The 21,087-nt window shown below is 35.2% G+C and overlaps 1 protein-coding gene across 3 annotated transcripts in view; it reads left to right on the top strand.

Moving 5' to 3' along the window:
* The window catches only part of LYN (LYN proto-oncogene, Src family tyrosine kinase), a 40,355-nt gene that overhangs the window by 3,696 nt on the left and 15,572 nt on the right, over nucleotides 1–21,087 (top strand). For 2 of the 3 annotated variants that reach the window (XM_034429798.3, XM_087890576.1), the window contains exons 2-4: nucleotides 16,187–16,324; nucleotides 19,749–19,794; nucleotides 19,889–19,997. In XM_034429798.3, coding sequence (XP_034285689.1) covers nucleotides 16,193–16,324; nucleotides 19,749–19,794; nucleotides 19,889–19,997 — 287 coding nt within the window. In that variant the 5' untranslated portion in view covers nucleotides 16,187–16,192. The remainder of the gene's footprint in view (nucleotides 1–16,186; nucleotides 16,325–19,748; nucleotides 19,795–19,888; nucleotides 19,998–21,087) is intronic. The other variant, XM_034429799.3, reaches the window with a different exon arrangement.

The following is a 21,087-nucleotide window of genomic DNA, read 5'->3' on the forward strand; positions in this document are numbered from 1 at the left end:
AAAGTTCATTGCCAGAGTTCACAGCAAGGCACTTTTTGCTATCTACCATCTTTTAGATACTTAAGATTGTGCCATTTCTTGTTAAGAGTTTGAAAGGCATCTATAATCATTAATTTAAAAATGTGAATGCTTTGAAATAAACATCATAAATGGTCTGTTACAATCTATGCTGTTAACAACCATACCAGAAGGACTGGGAGGAGGAGCATATTACAATTCACATCTGTATTTGTGACATCTGATGGGAATCAGGAGGCGGGCCTTTTCTTTAGTGGATTTACTCAAAAACAAACAAACAAACAAACAAAAGCCACGAACATCATTTGTCCCAAAGTTACATTAGCCCCAGCCCTATTGGTTTTCTAGAATTCTCTCAAAACCTGTTTTTTTCCCTACAAAGCTTGGGGAGCCCATGAGGTGGTTGCATTGTGTGTAGTATGTTGCTCCATTCTCCCACTGTCTTATTTACTGTGTATGTTGAATTGTTTTCAATGGTTATTTTTATTTGTTTATAGTATTTGTTTTATGACCCACTGCACAAACTCATGTTTATGAGAAGGGTTGCTATGTAATTAAGATATTTGAGTTTCAATTAAAAATGAAGTTTTGCTTTAAAAAAAAGAAAGGTATCTAATTCAAAAAGCTGTACAGCTGCTATGTTATAGTGTGGATATTGTGACTGAAGAACTGTAAAGCTACCCGGTTACTAAAGAAAGTATGTGTGGATAATATTTTTCATAGTTAGTTCCTTTTCTTGAAGTTTCATTATTGCATGTTAACACCAGCAGGAAACCCAGTGTTTGAGATAAATTTATTTTAAGTATTTTGTCACTAAAAACATGTAGGCTTGCTAAGTATAGATCATAAAAATAATACATCTCTCTAATTTTCCTTAAATAAAGCCACACTTGTTTAGATTATTGTTTAATATTTTATTTTTTGTTTTTTGGGCATGTTGCAACATAGTCCCATTGTTCTCTAATATACCTCATTATAGTGATGAAGCAGGTATACATTCAAGTCACATAGAAAATTAGATTGTCCTGTTAAAAATTCCATTTTTTCAATTGTGGCTCTGGGAAATATCTTTCAGAAAGACTTTCCAGATCTAATCCCTTGGCTCTTTGAAAAGCACAAGTCTTTATAGTAGTCCTTGTTTAGCAAATGCCTTATTAGGATTTGTAGCTAGTATGGTGAGGAATTTGTGATGAATTTTTGCATTTACAACTTTTGCGGGTCTGCAATTCAAAGGAAAACTGGAGTAAAATTATAAGACAAATACATTTTCACTTAATGAGCACTTTGCTTAATGACCGAGTTGCCAGTCACAATTGTGGTCATGAAATGAGGACTACATTTATAGTTGCTGGTGTATGCTGCGTAAACTTTTACAATCTCTTCTTTAGGTCTGTTTTTCCTTTGAATGAACCAGTAATCATTGCAATTGCTTTGGGAAATGTAAACTTTGAAAGGAACTTGTAAGTAGAGTTAACAAATTAAATATTTGTATAAGTCATTTTATCTTTCAGTCTTGCCACTCTGGATTCTAACACATTACATCAATAATGTATATTTGCTTTGTATGTGAAAGTTATTTTGCAGTGGGAAACGTCCTTTTATTTAATAGTATGCCTTACAAACTTTAAATTCAAAATTAAGGCATGTATCAGTTAAAATGAAAATATCAAACATATGGTTCTTACCACATAGATCATAAGTACCCATCCTTTTCTGCCATTCCACCAAATGTAAGAAGATGAACATGCTTCAGGTCCTTTTACTAACTTTGTCTTCTGGGGGAGATCCAGGAAATACGCCTGGAGCATCTGTCCTTTGGAACATCATAACTCTAGAGCAGAGTTTCCCAACAAGGGTACTTCCCTTGGGAGTCCAGGAGAGGTGTGAAAGTTTTTTTTTTTTTATGTCTATGTTAAAAGTAAAGTTACCTTATATCATTTTCATTGTTCATTTGTATTCATTTTGCTATTTGGATTATTAGGGAAAGTGTGTACATTAAGGAGGTCTAATGGCAAAAGGTTTAGGAATCCCTGCCCTAGAGAATAATATGGTCCTGACTCTAGTAGCATTTCATAAATCCTTGAAGACTTCAGCATGAGATCAGATGATTAGGTGAACTGTCAGTGTGATTCTGTGTTTTCTTAAGGTTTGAATTGGGTTTGTCATTAAGCACCATTATTATTAATTGTTGGTTTTGGTTTCACTTTTTACCCCATGTATGCAACCTATAATGACAACTGCAAGGATAATTGCTATGTAAAATAAATAAATTACATAATAAATGTGCTGAAGTACCTTTTTGATTGCTTACTTTTAGTGCACATAATTTCTAGATTTATGTTCTCGATAGCATTCAGTTTTTTTTCCCCACAGACAAACCAAAGAAGCAACTAGCAAATGCAGCTAGGTGATGATCAAGTTCAGAAAACAGAATGTCTTTAAAAGTGCACGTGAATGTGCATGTAGCACGTATTAGGAATACTTTAAATTAAATTCATTTTCTCCTAAGATTATGCAAAAGGTAGCCAAATAAAGATACAAAAAGACATAATTGGTTTAAGGTGTCTCCAGTTGCTTTGTGCATGGACATTTGTGTTCAGAATCCCATTTTGCTTTTTGAATCTGAATCTATAGCCTTACTATCAAATTTTCAAATAATAAATGTTGAACATTGTGTTCGGACACAATGGTTACATTATGGCTAAACATTATATGTAAACTAGATATACAATATATGTGTGTCTTCCTTCAGGCATGAAAACAATGAAATCCAGAGATCTTATACTAAAGTAAAAAAAAACCAACAACCACAGATTAAGTAGAGACTATACTTGTTGATGAAAAGGAAAATTATTGGTTGGAAGCTCATATAGATCAGGATTCTTTCAACCATATGCTTCTAATTTGTTAAGCTTTGGAATTGTGATTCACATAAAGAGTGTATCAGCATCTCTGGGGACATGAAAAAAGTAATTAACATGAACCAAGATGTGACAATCCCTATTATGAATGGTTGCATTGGGAAGGGTTATATCACAAACCACATTTTGTTATATTGTTATCATTGTTAGATACGGCATTGTAGATTCAGATGCTACATTAAGGCAAAAATAAATACTATATTATGCCTTAGAATATTTCCAGGTGTCCCACATGTATTTTGCTAATCCGATATAAAACCAGTGAAATTTGTATTACAAGTCTATAACTTTGTATTTCTTAAAGTTGCATCCACTTTGTTAGTCAGGGGATGTTGAAATGTTTGCTATCCAAACTGATCACTCAATAGTTCTTGAGGCCCATCAGCAGAGATTCCATTGTATTTAAGAAACAATGCATACTAGAATTTACAAAACCCTCTTTTATAGAAAGCAGAGAAAAGCACTTGTTGGCAGTTTGTTTCCCCTTCCCATTTATTTATATGTGTTCCGAAAACATAAAACATTTTGAAAGCTAGTCAAGTGATCAGATAAGTTTTGAAAACTGATTGGATTGGATAAACAAGTTAAAGCAACTGATTGAATGAACTCCTCAGACACAAACCTTATGAAGAGAGAAGGGAGATGAAATCTCAATAGGTTCCAACAATGTCAAGATTATTTAGAATTCTAAGGAATACCAACTTTTATCAATGGGGATAGACACAGGGAAAACATGCAGATATATTAGACTAACATCAGAATAACCAATGGATTTTAATTCTTGAATTCTGGTGGTCCAATAAAAATAGTTGTATGAGAGATCTTTAATATATTTGGTTCTACCATACATGGTATGAGAACCAGGCACTAGTTTAGAAACTAGGAGACTGAATTTAGTCTTGCCGCAGGGACAAAGCCAGGCAGGTGACTTGGGTCAGTCACACTCTCCTAGCCCTAAGAAGGAGGTAATACGCATCTTTAATACACTGCAATCAATCCAGAGTCCTTTAGTCATCCTAAATGTGATAATAGCAAAAAAACAAACTATATGAATTAAGAATTTGAGTTGTGTATTCAACAGCAAAGTAATTTTAAGCAACTTTTATTCAACATTCACTAAAGAATCCAATATACTGTACATGCAGATAGTTTTTTTTCCTAATATTATCCTATAGAAGGTCCTCACTTAATGATGAGTTTGAAGTTTGGTGACATTGAAAAAGTAGCTTTGTACTGTATTGATTCTCACACTTACAACCAGTGCAGCATCCCTGTGGTCACATGTTCATAATTTGGGCAATTTGCATTTGGTGAGTTTTTACAACTGTCACAACATTCTGTGGTCACATGCTCACCATTTACATGCTTCACAGATGAGTTCCAATAATCAGTCAATGGAGAAGCTGACAATAAAATTGCGAGTTGCAATCACATGATCTCTCGCTTAATTACTGTGGATGATTTGCTTAATGCCCATGACAAACATGAGGTTATGTGATGTTTCACCTAACCGCATTGCCAATCACAATTGTGGTTGTGATCGTTAAGCACTAGGTGTAGTTTTAAGATTATAGGAAACATATTTCACACAATTTGAAACAACCCTTGTTGATTTGCCAGCTATTTAACTATGGCTTATTTATGCTGAACAAAAACAATTACAACCATTAACCACAATCCAAACAGATTTTGTAATGAGCATTGGCCCAGTGCTTGAGAAAAGAGCTAGATGTTCAGGACTCTTATGAAAGAAGATTACTGATTTATAAACCACAATCCAATTTCAATCCAGATCTTTAAATATAACAAAATTAATTCTATATGTTGTAAATTCCATTTAAAAATATATGACAATAGAAGTTCTCTAAATACTAATCAAACTTGGAATCAATTTTTTGTTTCTTTAGCAAATGTATATAACTGCCCATTCCAGTAATACGACTGTAGGTGACGTACAATAAAACAATCAATTAAATCTTAAAAATTAAAACAATAAATTGTAATAAGGTCATGGGATAATGCATCAAAACCTCACATACAATGCAACATCTTACATTATCTTTTATATTCTTAGTAGATTGATCAATATTAGCTATATTTAAGATAGTTATTCTTTTTTCCAATGTCATTGTCTTAGTGCAGGCCTGTCAAACTGGCGGCCCACGGGCTGGATTTGGGAACCTTCCTCGGCTCCCCAAAGACAAAAAAAACTTTGCGATACATGACAATCCGCCCGTGATGTGATCGAGTTTGACACCCATGTCTTAGTGTAATAAAAATGTTTTTGAATTATAAAGCTTACTGATTAGACAGTGGAGGTAATGTATAAAGAGACACATTTAATTTTCTCCTCGCAAACTTTAACATTAGTTGATTGTAGCTTCTTTGTATGTTTATAATTTATGAAAATTATGATTCATCCAAAGATAAAGACTGTAGCAGTATTTCATATCCAAGACATAATCAAGTCATCTTAATTTTAAAAACCTTCCTTTTTCATTTCCTTCTACTTAATAAAATCATCATCATTCAGAAATGATGCATTAAAATATCTATTAAACAGTACAGTTAACAGTTTTCTCAAAGCCACAAACTTTATAACATCTATAAACATTTGTAAAAAGGCTCTGAAGGCATCTCTACCACATATTAAAGAAGTGCTATCAGGAAATTATCTAGTAAAAAATGTTTTCTATATGCCAGATTCGTGATATTCCTATTGAAGAGAACAGCAAGCCAATAGCTATTAAATGAAATGTAGATGTACACTCTTGCAGCATGGTCTAATAATTAAATTTCTTGATTACCAACAGGAGAACCTCCAGGTTCTAGTTTTCCTTTTTATACAGAAGCCAGTCTGGTGTTCTTGAGTGGGTCACTTCCTTTCAGCCCTAATCGGCATTGCACTCTGCGGCAAACTATCTGATAAACAAAACTCCTCATCTCATGCACTCAAAGCTTCAGATTAAGTATAGGCAACCACAGTGACAAAGAAGTTGAACCTGGAACCAAATATAGGTAGCCCTCAACTTACGACCACAATTCAGCCCAAAATTTCTGTTGTTAAGTGAGACATTTGTTAAGTGAGTTTTGCCCAATTTTACCACCTTTCTTGCCACAGTTGTTAAATGAATTATTGCAGTTCGTAAGTTAATAACCCAGTTGTTAAATGAATCTGGCTTCCCCATTGACTTTGCTTGTCAGGAAGTTGCAAAAGATGATGACAGTACCTTGGAATATAATAATGTTCATAAATATGAATCAGTTGTCAAGCATCTGAATTTTGATCACATGATCAAGGAGATGCTACAGAGCATCTGTAAAACAGTTGTATGTCACTTTTTTCAGGGCTGTTCTAACTTTCAATGGTCACTAAATGAACTGTTGTAAGTTGAGGACTACTTTTATATGTCCTATGATCTAAATAAGGATCCAAAGTTTGATTCACACAACTGTCAACCCTTATATGGCTTTACCCTTTAACTTAGTATATACTAAGTATATACTAAGATGCAGTGGCTAAAGATATCATTCAAGACAATGGAGTCTAGTCTTGCCTTAGGCATGAATCCTTCCACCTGAGTGACTTTGGACGGTCATTCTTTGTCACAGGAAAAAGACAATGGCAAACCACTTCCAAAAATGTTTCTATTAAAACCTGTCTGGATGGTCACCAGGAATCAAGATTAATTCAAAGGTAACAAACAAACCCTTAATATATAGGGGTTGAAAATAAATAGTTATTTGTTCTGAAGAATTGTTGGTTGGACCATAGAAATTCAGAGGAGCGGTACAGTGATCTCATGCAACATTTTTCATCAAAAACCTATTAAATATAATGCCAATACCGTTTGCATGTTAAAGTTATTATTATATACATCAATTTGCCCTGCCCAAGCTTTCTAAAACAGCTTTTTAACTTTAGGAAAAATGTCAGTGTGTTCTGAAAAATGAAGCAATTTCAGATGCCATATTTATATATTTAGCTAACAATTCTCTTCACCTAACTGGGAATCCCAACCTTTTAAAATGTCATGTTACAAAGGAAATTACAAATTATTAAAATTTAAACAACCAAGAAAAAGGCATATGTCACAACGCATATAACGCATCGTAAGCCGCCCTGAGTCTCCAGAGAAGGGAGCATATAAATCAAATTTTTAAAAAAACCATCCGTACTATAGCTGAAACATTTCAAAGACCAAAGCATTGTCCCCCAAATAAGAGTGATTAAAGTAAAAAAAAAAAAGCTATAAAATATTATTTTAAATCATGCCACATATTCCAGTTGTCCTCTACACAAATTAACAATACTGATCAACCATTTACTAATGCTATGTAAATCAGTAGTTAGAGGAAGGAAAGCTTAATAAAAGGAATAATATTTAACAAAGGTCGATTTAAAAAACAAAAGAAACAAGACAAGAGACCGATAAGAGGAAGAGAATAATGAAGAGAAACAGTATACCAATATAGAAACAGCATTCATAATATTTTCCTATAATTCTTATGCAGCAGTAACAACCAAATAACGAACATAGAGTAGTGCGGTTTTAAATAGTTTGCATTTACATAAAACAAAATCTTCCTCCTTCAATAGAAGCTTAATTAAATATCTTTTTTTCATTTCTGTATGATTACTTGGATCAGGAGGCTCTCCTCACAGTCACTCATGCCCTTGTCACCTCACGGTTAGATTATTGCAATGCGCTCTACATGGGGCTACCCTTGAAAAGTGTTTGGAGACTACAGTTGGTCCAGAACGCAGCCACATGAGCTGTCATGGGTACACCTAGGTACACCCACATTACATCAATTCTCTGCGAGCTGCACTGGCTCCCTATTGGTCTCCGGTCACAATTCAAGGTATTGGTTATTACCTTTAAAGCCCTATATGGCTCAGGGCCAGGTTATCTTCGAGACCACCTTCTACCGCATAGCTCCCAGCGACCGGTAAGATCCCACAGAGTTGGTCTCCTCTGGGTCCCGTCAGATAAACAGTGCCGTCTGGTGGGCCTGCGGGGGAGGGCCTTCTCTGTGGCTGCCCCAGCTCTCTGGAACCAGTTACCTCCTGAGATCCGGACCATCCCCACCCTATTGGCCTTCCGAAAAGCGGTGAAGACCTGGCTTTTCCGGCAGGCCTGGGGCCGTTGATCTCGCTGTTGTGATCTGGCGAGATCCGGCCATGAATGGTGTGAATGGGTTTTAATTGTTTTTAATGTTTTAATTTTTAATGTTTTTATATATGGTTTTTAAATGCATTGTAAGCCGCCTTGAGTCTTTGGAAAAAGACGGCATACAAGTTGAACAAATAAATAAGTTGAACAAATAAATTATGAAATGATTTCTTAGTGCCATTTGATTACTTCAAACAAAAGTAGCCAGAATTCTAATGAAATATTTGAAGTGAAGCTATTAAGTTATAGGAACGAGAAATGGAGGAAGGCCTTGTAGTTCTGAAGTCATTTTGGCCAGAATTTACATAGAGTAAGAGGGTCATGACTCACTAATAATCTCACAAAGTTCAGCATTTGCATACAGTCTGGCATTTCCAGATAGAAGTGGGAGAGATAATTAATGGCATTGGTCATAAAAAGGTGAGCCATTCCTATTATATTATATCAGTGTATTACTAAGAAAGTGTTTTGTTTCATTTTTATAGCTCACTTAATTCTGCTGGAATTTCCGAGAAGGAAGTGTATTATAGCTGGACAATTATTTATTTTGTAACTCTGTACATTGATCTTCTTTATGTCTAGAGTAGCTATGAACAAACAGCAAATAAAAATATAGCATTTAATTTAATAATAATTAATACTTTTTTAAAGTTTAGGAAGCTGTTTCCCTAATGTCAAGAAAAAAAAGTTTGGATTATAGATTCTAGTTCTGGAAAATATTGTTTCCATAGCTTTTAGGAAATCTTAGTGCAGAGTTCTGTGATCCAAAAATGTGACTTGATATAAGACAATTCAGATATGTTCTTCATTGAAGGGTCCTGGTGCTCTGAGCTTGGTTGTTTTGTTGCAGATGTTTCTTTACTCAAAGTAGGTAACATCATTAGTGCACTGATGTTTGGGTAATGGAATGTCTGCAATAAAACAACCAAACTCAGAGGTCTATGGAGATTCTCAGTCATCCAAGGTCATGCTTGTCCCAAAGGTGCTTTTTTCAAGAGGCAATTGGACTTTATGGTTTTTCTTTGAAGACATTTTGCTTCTCATCCAAGAAGCTTCTTAAGAGCTGAAGAAGCTTCTTGAATGAGAAGCGAAACATCATCAAAGAAAAACCAGAAAATCCAGTTACTTCTTGAAAAAAGCACCTTTGGGACAACCAAGCTTAGAGAGTACCAACCACCCCTCATTTCAATTCTGACCTACAAACATTATTCTTTATCAATACTCTTTTCCCCCCATCTGCTGTTTAGATATAGACTTCATGTTCTTTATATTTGAGGGCACATTGCATTGTTGAATTATAATAAAATTAGGCTATGCTGCTTAGTCAAAAATTACCATATTAAAGACATCTTGCAATTAATGCCTTTATAATACTTCCTGGATGTATCTGTGCAACACAAGGTTTTCATTTTCTTTGCCTGTTTATATACTGACTACTTTTACAGCTTATAAATACACAAATTTGTATCCATTAGTTCTGCTGAAAAGATATTTTGTTAGTTAGTCTCCAGTAAGTTTATGTCATAATGCTACCAAGATACTACTCTCCCTCACCCGGCACAGACAAAAAAAAAATAAAAATTCTTGCACAGTGATGGGTTTCCAGGCATGACTCAGATTCTCCTGACTGGTGAAATTGCTGCTTAAATTATATTCAAGGAACATTTCCTCTTTAAAGCAAGATTGTTTTAGTCCTTGGAGCATCACCATAAAAAAGGTGATTATTGCTTAATGCTAAAAAAAGAAACTAGTAACTACCCCTGATTATTTGTGATTATATCAATATGACTTCAATATCAGTGTATTTGGCAGAAAAGATAATTAACTGCTTTTCTTGTAACTCTGGATTTATGCCTCATTTATTTAGAAATAATAATAGTAATGATTACATTGGACACATTTATAAGTTATATATGCTGTTCTTATTTTTAAAACTGGATTTAAAAAATCAAGTTCTTGATTATAATTGTATGCAAATTTAATAAATACATTTAATTTTTATCTTTTGGATTCATAACTTTTCTACTGACATCTACTAATGCTGAATTTATTTTGGTTTAAGGCAACATTTTTAAGGAGAATAGAAGCTAACTTTATAAAGCAATCTACATGAAATAAGAGACATATTGACTTCCATCTTTATTTTTGTAGCCACTTCAGACGTAATTTTGGATATGGTAAACATCTGGAAGGGCACAATGTCGATTAGGACTTTTGAGCAGAATCTATGTAAATCGGTCAAGTATATCTCTAGTAAATCAGGGTTTTTAATCTCCTAGCCATTAGACCACACTTGGCCTCTAATTATTTTCTGTAGCTATGTTCATGCAGCAGAAGAGCAACATTTGGAATCAGACAGGATGTAGATTTGTGCCAGGCTCCATGGATCTTCCCTAGGACTATGGAAAAAACCAAGCTCCATGCCTAGATGGGACAGTAGCCCTTGTAGCTCAGGTTGGAACTGTCAGTTTGCTCTACAAGCTAAGACCAGCAGTACAGTAATGGTAAGGATAGCAATAGCACTTAGACTTGTATAACGGTAAAGGTTCCCCTTGCACATATGTGCTAGTTGTTCCTGACTCTAGGGGGTGGTGCTCATCTCCATTTCAAAGCCAAAGAGCCAGCGCTGTCTGAAGACATCTCCGTGGGCATGTGGCTGGCATGACTAAACCCCAAAGGTGCACAGAATGCTGTTATCTTCCCACCAATGGTGGTCCCTATTTTTCTACTTGCATTTTTTATGTGCTTTCGAACTGCTAGGTTGGCAGAAGCTGGGACAAGTAATGGGAGTTCACCCCATGAATGGGGCGAACTCCCGTTACTTGTATACTGTATATTTGTATACTGCTCCACAATGCTTTACACCACTCTCTTAAGTGGTTTACAAATGTCAGAATATTGCCTCCAACAATCTAGGTCCTCTTTCTACTGACCTTGGAAGGATGGAACCTTAAGCCAGTCAAGATCAAACTCCTGTCTGTGGGCAGAGTTAGCCTGCAATAATGCATTCTAACCACTGAGCCACCACAGGTCCACAGATAGAGCAAACATTTCAACTGTCCTGTAACCCATGACTTGTATATTCTTTCTTGGGTGCTTTCTTCTGTGGGACTCCTGAGGACAGCAGGGCAATGAAACCAGGATCACTCAAACACTCCTTGTCTTCAGTTAACCACTAATATATGAGAGTATGGCTACCTGAGTAATGAAGAAACAAGAAACAGCAGCAATAGAGTGAATTTCTCAGCAAACTCAGTGAATTTTATCAAGAGAGGCGGCTACCTCTTCATGGGAAGGTGATGGCATGCCATTTCTGGTCTTCCTTACGAGGTATATCCAAATGGCTCTTGGCATTACTTCCTCCTCACACAAACGCATCCCACACATGCATACAATCCAAAGAACTGGTACTGATTTCTTCATGACTTAGACTAAAATCTTGTATTTAATTTGAAAATCCAAGCCACCATGCCAGTCCACAATTATAATGAGAAAGCCCCAAGTGGCGATTATTTATTCCTTATGTGATAGATTGTACTTATTTAATCACTTTTTAGTCTGCTTTTCTTTATAAGTAAACTGAATTTGAATCAAATCTTCAGGAGTTGCAGCCTCTTCTGAAAGATGACATATGCCAAATGGAAGACACAACATTTTTTGCTTTAAAGAAAATTGCCAAATAACATTCTTAATTCTGGGTAGAACTGGACACAAATTGTCAAATATAGTTCCTTTTACTGAGTGGGTATATCCCGCCAAGTTTCCAGTGTGGTTACAGAGTATGTTGTTATTCTCTTTCTTTCCTCTTGTCAGTATTTACTGCAGAATGTGGCTTTCTATGCAGTGCAACAGAAGTTATGTTTCCCTAACAAAGAGGTTGCTTTAAAGAGATGTTGCTATAAAACAGTAATGTACAGATCTTTAATTGGCTGAGCATATGGCAACATTAATCAAAGAAAGACATATTTCCATAGACATATCTGAATTCATCCCAAAAGACACATATCCCTCTAATGCAGCTATTAAGCTGGCGGCCTGCGGAATTACGTGCAGACCACACCCATAGCAGCTCCGCAAAGGCAAAAAACATCACAATACGTCAATATACATCGTATAGAATAGAATTACTCTGTGGTCATTTCTTACTTATCCAGTGTTCAGAGAAATTCCATGGACTGATTATAAAAACCTAAATTTTGCTTTCAAACTTCGTTGATATTTAAAGAAAGGTGAAGTAAAATTGGACTCTTTTGTCAAATAAGATGAAGTTTGAGAAGTTGATTGTATTTCTACCTTTTCTTGTTTAGAGGCATCATAATAAAGATTGCCTTTGGGATAATAAGAAGAATGTATGGGGGAGACTATATACAATACATTTCTGGGCTACTATTTTGTTTGTTTGTTTGTTTCTAAAGATTTTTTTCCCTGTTATTTATTTAATTCCAGTATCAAAACTAGGAAGCAAAATGTGCTTGGAACAACAGACTGGCAAGAAATAATTAACCGGCAGACCTGTGGATATCACGGGAAGATCTGTGTTCTACGTAACAGCTATAGCATGAATTTCTTACCCAACAGCACACTATCTCCTTTTCGCTCTTCCTGTTGCTTTCCTCACAGTTTCTTCATCTGTTCTCTTTGCTGCATTAGCAGTTTCCAGTCTTTGGCAAATTTTACTTCCCTTCTTAAAGAGTGCAAATTGTTCTCAAGAAGACAATCAAAAGTTCTAAACTTTGAAGGACTGCAATATGTAATTCAGAGATGTTAGTGGAAAAAGAGAGACAAAAAGATAATTGGTAGTGGTAGAGAAAAGAGACTTGTCTCCAGAAAGAAGATTTACTGAATAAGCAAATATGATTTTTAAGGGTGCAAGGAAGGATTTAATTACAGTATGATCAATCTGATAAACTGGAACTGTATGTAAGGGACCCAGACCAAAGACTATTTGGAAAAAAATTAAAAGTACGTAACTTTAGTCCTAATTACATTTTCTTGCTTTTAAAGCATTGCTGTAGAAATGCTGAGTTACAGTTATTCTTCAACTCTCGAATAGTCATGTTTAATCTAAAATACAGTATTTTTAGGTACTGAGTGAAAGGAATATTGGAGTATACTGAACATTTTTTTGTAGAAAGATGCTTAGCCCATGAAGAGATAATGATACTTTTTTCCCCTTTTCAGGGGATTTCTTTTGAGCCTTTAAGAGAGACTTTACATCTAATGGCCTGGCATAAAGTAAAAAGCAACTGATATTTAGATCTGAGGGGCAAATTTCATAGATCAGTGAAGATCACTAGATGCACTTAGGCTAATCTTGATTTTGCTTTCTTACATGATTCTTTTAAGAATAAATTGAATCATGTCTTCTAACTCCTTAAGATGTTAGCTACATTTTCAAAACAGAATTAAAAGAATCTAAAAATAAGGCAGATTGGAGCAGAGTTTTATGGCATTAAAGCAAAGTCGTGTTTTTAATTTCTGTCTTTCAAACTTCATGTCCTTCCCCTTTCAAATTTCTGGATCATTCAACGGAAGCATTTGTAATATTTCTCTTTCTCACTTGGGTGGGGGGAAAAAGAGATGAGGGGAAGGATTTGTCACAAATCTCTCAGTACTAAAGAATGGGCCTGGCCTGTAGTGTTAATATTTCCCAAGTGTGTAGGTAGGGAAGAGTACTCTCCCAGGAACTCATGGGATCAAAGGTCAGATAGTCAACTTAAAGGTACTGATAAGTCATGGGTACAAGTAATTTATGCATTTTTGCAAACTTGTTGCAACATGATAATTTATACTTGTACTTTGACTTCAGGATAATGCTATGCAAAGGAGAATTACACAGGAAATATTATTTGTTAAAACAGGAAAGTACTTCTTCATCCCTGTTCATTAGTATTATGTTTCTTAAATATTTTGATTGCATGATTACGATTCTGCAGTGCTTAAGAATACTTGAATTTGTTGATATCTCTCTGAGAACCTAGATGGAACTTCATACATATTAGGAATTTATATAGCAACTATGTTTCTTTTTCTGTTATTTACACATAGGATTTTATCAAGCTACCACTATGTTATATTGCTTCATGTGGGATTTTTCTTATGAATAAAAGAAGCAGTGGACTGACATTTCCTTTAGTTTCTTAATTGACTCTTATAGGCTTGCTTCTAGCCTTTTCCTCTTTCTAGAGCAGGAGTGTCAAACTTGATTTCATCAGGGTTGTGTTTGACCTTGGAGGGGCGGGATGGGCATGGCCAGGGTGGGCATGGCAAGCTCGACGTCACTCATGTCGGAGATGCATGTGGTGGTCCGAGGGCTCTGCAGCAAAAACGGGCTCCTGAGCTCCATTTTTGGCTGCAACAGCCGCCTGCAACCGTCTGCCAGAGAAAACAGAGCTCAGAAGGGCTGCATGCAGCCCTCCTGAGCTCCATTTTCGCTGGCAGAGGCACTGCAGGCCAGTCCTTCCAGGTTTCCAGGTTGGCCTCGTTGGCCAGATCTAAGCACCCAGTGGGCCAGATGTGGCCCACGGGCCTTGAGTTTGATACCCCTATTCTAGAGCTATGCTGAAATGATAGCTATGGAACATTCCTTCATTCTGCCAGGAGTATAAAGTGGTCACTATGGGTACCAGGTACCAATCTGCAAGAGCCTTCTGATCTTTCCAAATAAATAATAAAAACAATGTTATGAGATCAGGAAACATAACATGATTTTGATGATTTTAAGAAATATTGCATGATTGCAGTAAACATTCAGAAGACATTCCCTCAAGCAATATACACTTTTCCAATTTCTAAAACCTGAGTTAAATCCCAGGACACTAATCATGAGGTGTTTAAATTTAGAAAGGATGAACATACAGGAATTGTAGATAGAAAACATAGCGACCTTTCACTCACCTTTCAGTAAGCTCAAAAATAATTTCAAAAGACATTAGGAGGATGAAAAAATAGAGCATAAGATAAAAAAAGAGAAGACACTAGAAAAAGAGAAGGCAAAAAGTAACAATAGCAAAAAAAACCCCAAACCTGTACTTTTTAGGAACTTATTAGACAGATTTCAGCCTAATTTTAATTTTATTTTAAAAGTATCCAATTCCCCATTCCTTATCCTTCTGTTTTGAAAATTCTTATTGGAATGAATGAAGAGATATTTCAGTTGGCACTAAACTCTGTGCAATTCTGACTATTTTCATGGGCTTATCTAATTAATCCTTGAGTATATTTATTTTTGTGTAACGCTCTATTTTAAAAAATCCCCCATTAAAACTTCCAGGGCAGTTAAAATAGAGTAGAAATGAAAATACTTCCTTTGATAGATTTGATCCCAAACCACACAATATCTAAATATAAAATTTTAATGTATACATATTATATACTGATTTTTTGCAGTTTTGAAAACGTTGGTTTTTAACTCAAAGCTTTTAGGAACATTGGACCTCTCAGGCTAAATTCTATTTTAAATAGGATGTCTATATTTTCAACATACTGAATTCAGTTCAGTTAAAGTTCACATTTGTAGGAGCTATAATGTAGGGTTGGAATAGTATCAAATTTGAAAGGTGTTGATTTCAATACTTTGACTTTTTCATTTATACATCTATTATGAGCATTTGTACAGTGATACTGTTAACAGATGGATTACTGGAGTATGATTTGAAGGAAATAGATTTTGACGTGTTTTCCTTATATTTTCCTTATAGTTTTCCTTATATTTAGTTATAAAGCATATTGTAAAAATATTATGGAACATCAATAATTATTGTGTAAATGTAATATATGTCAGTGACTCATCCTGAAGATAAAGCAAAAATCCCTTTTATTTAGATATGATAAATGCTGTATATAAATATTAGTTTTCAGGGTTACATGCAGTATAAAAACCTTATGTGAAACACTTATATGATTTTGTCTGTTTAAAGATACCACATAAATCTCTTTGGGGACAATGTTTTATTATTTATATTCTGCTGCCAAGCTGGAAATCCCTCGCAAATTCATATAGGTTTGACTATGTGAATACATGACAGCATTTTTGTCTAATCTTTCCATTGTTTTGTTTTGTCCCAACAGGAAAATATGGGATGTATAAAATCCAAACAAAAAGAGAATCTGCATGGAGATGGGCTAGATATGAAGAACAAATCAGTACGTAAAACTGAACGAACTATTTATGTGAGGGATCCAACGTCCAATAAACAGCAAAGGCCAGTAAGTAGATAGTTTCAGGGAAGAATCCCAACACTGAGATTGCAGTTTGACTGGCATATCTTGTGTTTATTTCATTAAAAAAACCAACACAACACATAACCAGGAATGAAAATTACATTTTCATGGATTGCAGTTTAACTTTGTGGCAGTGGGTTCATTAGCCCATAAAGAATGTACCTAAAATCCAGAACCTTATGTCTTTGAGTCCTCAGTTCCAACTAAGAACAGTTTGAATATACAGCCCTGCATTATAGATCACTAAGCAGTGTTAGTTTCACTGTGGAATCTTGGAAATACATTAATTCCTTTTTTAAAAAAAATCTCTTTTTTTAACATGTTCACGATGGAGGAAATCGCTTTAGAATTTATTTTCTTCAGTTGAACTGAAGAAGCTTCTTCGATGAGAAGCAAAACATCTTCAAGGAAAAACAAAGAAACTCCAGTTGCCTTTTGAAAAAAGCATCTTTGGGACAACCATGACCTGGATGATTCTCCATAGACTTCAGGTTGGGAGTAAATGCCTCCCAATGCAGCTGCGGGGGGTGGGGGAGATAGTAGGAGAAGACTATGACAGCAAGCCAGGGGTGGGTTCTACTTACCTTTACTACCAGCTCACAGCGGGGTGGCACGCGGACGCTCACTTTGCTCGCGCACACGCATGCTCTTCTGCACAAGTGCAGAAGCTTCCGCACATGCGCAGAAGCATTTTGATGACATCGGGGTCGGTGGGCGGAGCCTCCCGCCAGTTTTACTACCGGTTCTATAGAACCGGTGCGAACCAGGGACAACCCACCACTTCTGCAAGCACAGTGAAAGTATTTACTCTTGTGGGAAACAAACTACAGGTAGTCCTCGACTTACAACAGTTCATTTAGTGACCGTTCAAAGTTACAACAGCACTGCAAAAGTGACTTACTACCATATTTCAGAGTTATGACCTTTGCAGCATCCCCATGATATATATGATCAAAATTCAGATGCTTGGCAACTGGTTCATATTTATGACCATTGCAGTGTCCCAGGGTCATGTGATCACCTTTGTGACCTTCTGACAAGCAAAGTCAATGGGGAAGCCAGGTTCACTTAACAACCAGGTTAGTAGTTTATCAACTGCAGTGGTTCACTTAAACTGTGGCAAGAAAGGTCGTAAAATAGGGCAAAACTTACTTAACAAATGTCTCACTTAACAACAGAAATTTTGGGTTCAGTTGAGGACTGTCTGTATTAAACTAAGATGGTCCTAATCCTAATTCCTTTGCAGAGCGCTGCATGCAAAGTGTCCATCTAAGGAGCTTCCAGGATTTTTTAAAAAAAACTATTAATTTTTTTACTATTTCAGCGTCCAAAAATATTTTTTAAAACTATGCACTCTTAACATGCTGCATAGATACTGCATTTATTCTCATAAAACATATACTAAGGGGAGAGATGGCTCTCCATTTTCAAGATGGATGCCTTCATAAAGTACTTTTTTTCATTTAATAAAAACTGCTACAGAAAAGAATGATAAATTGCAATAGAAACTTAATGTGTAAGAAAGTCTTAAAGCCAAAAATTCAATATTATTGTTCTTTTTAAAGTTTGGGAACTGAGAACTATATAATGCACCTGGCAATTTTATCCATTACAGGATAACTGTTTTTCAGTTATCATATGGTAAGAAAACCAGCTGGGATCACACCCCGTGCTAAAGCCTGCCATGCATGACTTTACTCATTTGAGGTTGTTTTTAATGAAGAAGAACAACTAATAGAACACAAAGTATTGCCCTTAAAGAAAATCTGCATTTCAGTGAATTATACCCCCAGGTACAGAGCATTATTAAAAAAATAAATGGCACTTTATCGTATTATTGGACCTACTTGCCCCAAAATAATATGGCAAAGATGAGATGATAGACAATAGGAATGTGCAGCAATCTGGATTTTAAAGAGAAAGGGAATTTTTGAATGCACCAAGTTGCTCATTGTGCCCTTGCTGGCAAATCCTTTTAGAAGCTGAACTTTTTCTGGTCCAAGAAAGGATGCATTTGAATTAAGGAGGTGACAGTACATGGGACATATACACTTTTTCTAAATCACCTTTTTATTCAAATCTCAATTATTCCAGAGCCCTATGGAAAAGGGTCTCAGGAAGCTATAGACTAGCAGTGGAGGAAAACTGCTTACCATCTGATAAATGGAGCTTCTGTTCCATTTACTGCCCATCGCAATAACCATTTGGTACACAAAGTGTTTAAAATCTGCCTTCATAACTCCAAAAGTGTCCACCAACTACCACTGCATGAACTATAATTATATTTTAGATTAGTACAATATATAATTTCAGTCCTTCCAGATTATTTAACAAAACATATTTTGTGTGAATTCAGCCTAGGCAACTAAGGGACTGACTCTTCTTACAAGTTACGTGAGCTGCTCATATGTATTTCCTTTAACATAATAAGGAGTAGCATTGCTGATGATTAGTATTTCAATTCAGCAGGATTTCAGGATTGGCTGGATTTCATCAGTTCCCCCTTTTAAAATAAAGCTATGGTCCATTTAATTTTCTTACAGTATTGTAGACTCATTGGAACACCATTGAAAAGGTGAGCTATTTCTGCACTGGATTGCCTTCTGTCAGAATAACAGTTGGAACTCAAGTGATTGAAAAGGGGACCACTGTGCCAAGAGTCCCTTAATATGTCAACTTTACTCTACTTACTGGATAATTGAAAGATCTTTTGAAGAATAATCAATAGTTATCTAGTGATATATTCACAAACCATGTTCTTAAATGGAAAAGCATTCTACTAAAATAAATGTATATATAAAATATAATTTTGAGAAATAAATAAATTTGTTTTTACCAAAAGTAGATCAATTTTGTTTTCAGTAAACCCACAAAAATACTGATATTCCAGCCAAAACGTTCAATTGTGCCATCAATATATTTTAGCATTAAATAGGCTAGTATAGCAGAATGCCAAGCAATTTCAAAATAACCTAAAAATGCATACTGACTTTGAATAAATTTTATTCATTGTTCAGTGGAACAGATTAGGTTGTATGAGTCCTTGTTGACATGGAATTCATTTTTATAGGTCTATTGAACAATTTCTAATTGTTGTTCTATAAATAGACATGCTCCCAGTTGGCTCTTGCAAGTTTTTCAGGAATGTTTTTATAAATCTATATAGATTTGATGCTTATAGAAGAACACTGCTGGTTCAGATAAAAGAGCAACCATTTAGTTTCCACAATGGCTGTACTCTGACATGAATTTCCTGGTAAACTTGTATGTGCAGACATTTCAAACCTAAATGCAGAAATTTAAAACACAGCCCAAAATAAAATAATCAACTTAAGAAAAACCCTACAGGATCTGTATTTTAAATTAAAACAAGTTTGGTGATATAAAATAACTTATTATTTTGTTTTAGGGAAATGAAGATATTCTTTTGCCAGGTCAAAGGTTCTATCATGAAGGTATGTTTAGAGAAAATAACTGATTGATAAACAAATTGCTATTGTCTGAATGTAATAAATGAGTAAGAGTGTATTTACTGCATTTCTCAATTAGACGAAGAGAAAGAACATGGGGACATTGTGATAGCCTTATATATTTATGAAGGCATGCATGAAGATGACTTGTCCTTCAAAAAAGGAGAAAAAATGAGAATTCTGGAGGAGTAAGTATAGAGGTCTTGTCTTACTTTTATTTACTTCTATGTAATCATGAGATTAGGGGTATGCTCAGCAGTTAGACTGGCCATTTTAATTCCAGTAGACCAAAGCTGGTTAAAATAATGTAGGTAGCATTGTACTGGGTAAAAACTGGGAAGGACTGTATTTATTGGCCATGAAGTTCACAAGATATGGACTGTCATTCAACTTAACCTGTTTTGACCAACTGGCCAATTGGAAGAGTATAATAAAAGAACTATTGTAACACATACAATTGCTGTATACTTTCAAATTCAATCTCTGTGATCTCTTATTGAAGAATTGGTTAGACGTTCAAAAGCAGATGTCCTACAGTTTTTAAAGGAAGTTTTTGTTCACATTCTTTCCCCATTCAAAATATTTTTTTTAGTATTACATATATAATAATAAAACATACATATATCTATATAGCCATAGCCATTAATAGCTGTGTAATATTTGTTTCCAATTAAAAGTTCCATGCTTCTCCTCTGTCCATGAAATATTACTTTAGTAATATTAATCAATTACTGAGTTTAAACATTCTTGGGATTAACACACGTCCATCATCCGACAAAATTTTTAAAAATTAAAAATTTCAAAGGGAAGACTCAAATAAGCCCCTGGGTCTTTTCTGCCATCAGTTTTCTAGTTTAATAAAAACTATCTATGTCTAGACTGTTAGGATTTATTTTGTTATCACTTTCTATGGAAATGCAAATGCAGAAATTAATGTGGCCTATATAATACTGACCTATATATTTCTTTAATCATTCAGTCATCTAAAACTGTGTGATAAGCAAAAACTAGTTTTGGAAGTGCATGCAGGATTTAATATGCATGAGATCTCAAACCAGTTTTGATTCTTAACATAGTTAACAGGTAGTATGTTGGGCATACTTGAAAGCATGCTAAACCATTTACCTTTAGCTATGAAAGGAAGATAAGTGCTTGGATCCACTGGCTTAGCTTTCTACCCAGCCTGTCTGAGAACGTTATTATGGGCAAATAAGATGTCTTTCTTTATAAAATTCAAACACCTGCACATTTCACCAAAGGATAATATGGGTGGTGCAC

The sequence above is a fragment of the Pantherophis guttatus genome, chromosome 3 (genome assembly GCF_059756535.1).
Source record: "Pantherophis guttatus breed Tessera chromosome 3, ASM5975653v1, whole genome shotgun sequence".
In the NCBI taxonomy this organism is placed as follows: Eukaryota; Metazoa; Chordata; class Lepidosauria; order Squamata; family Colubridae; genus Pantherophis; species Pantherophis guttatus.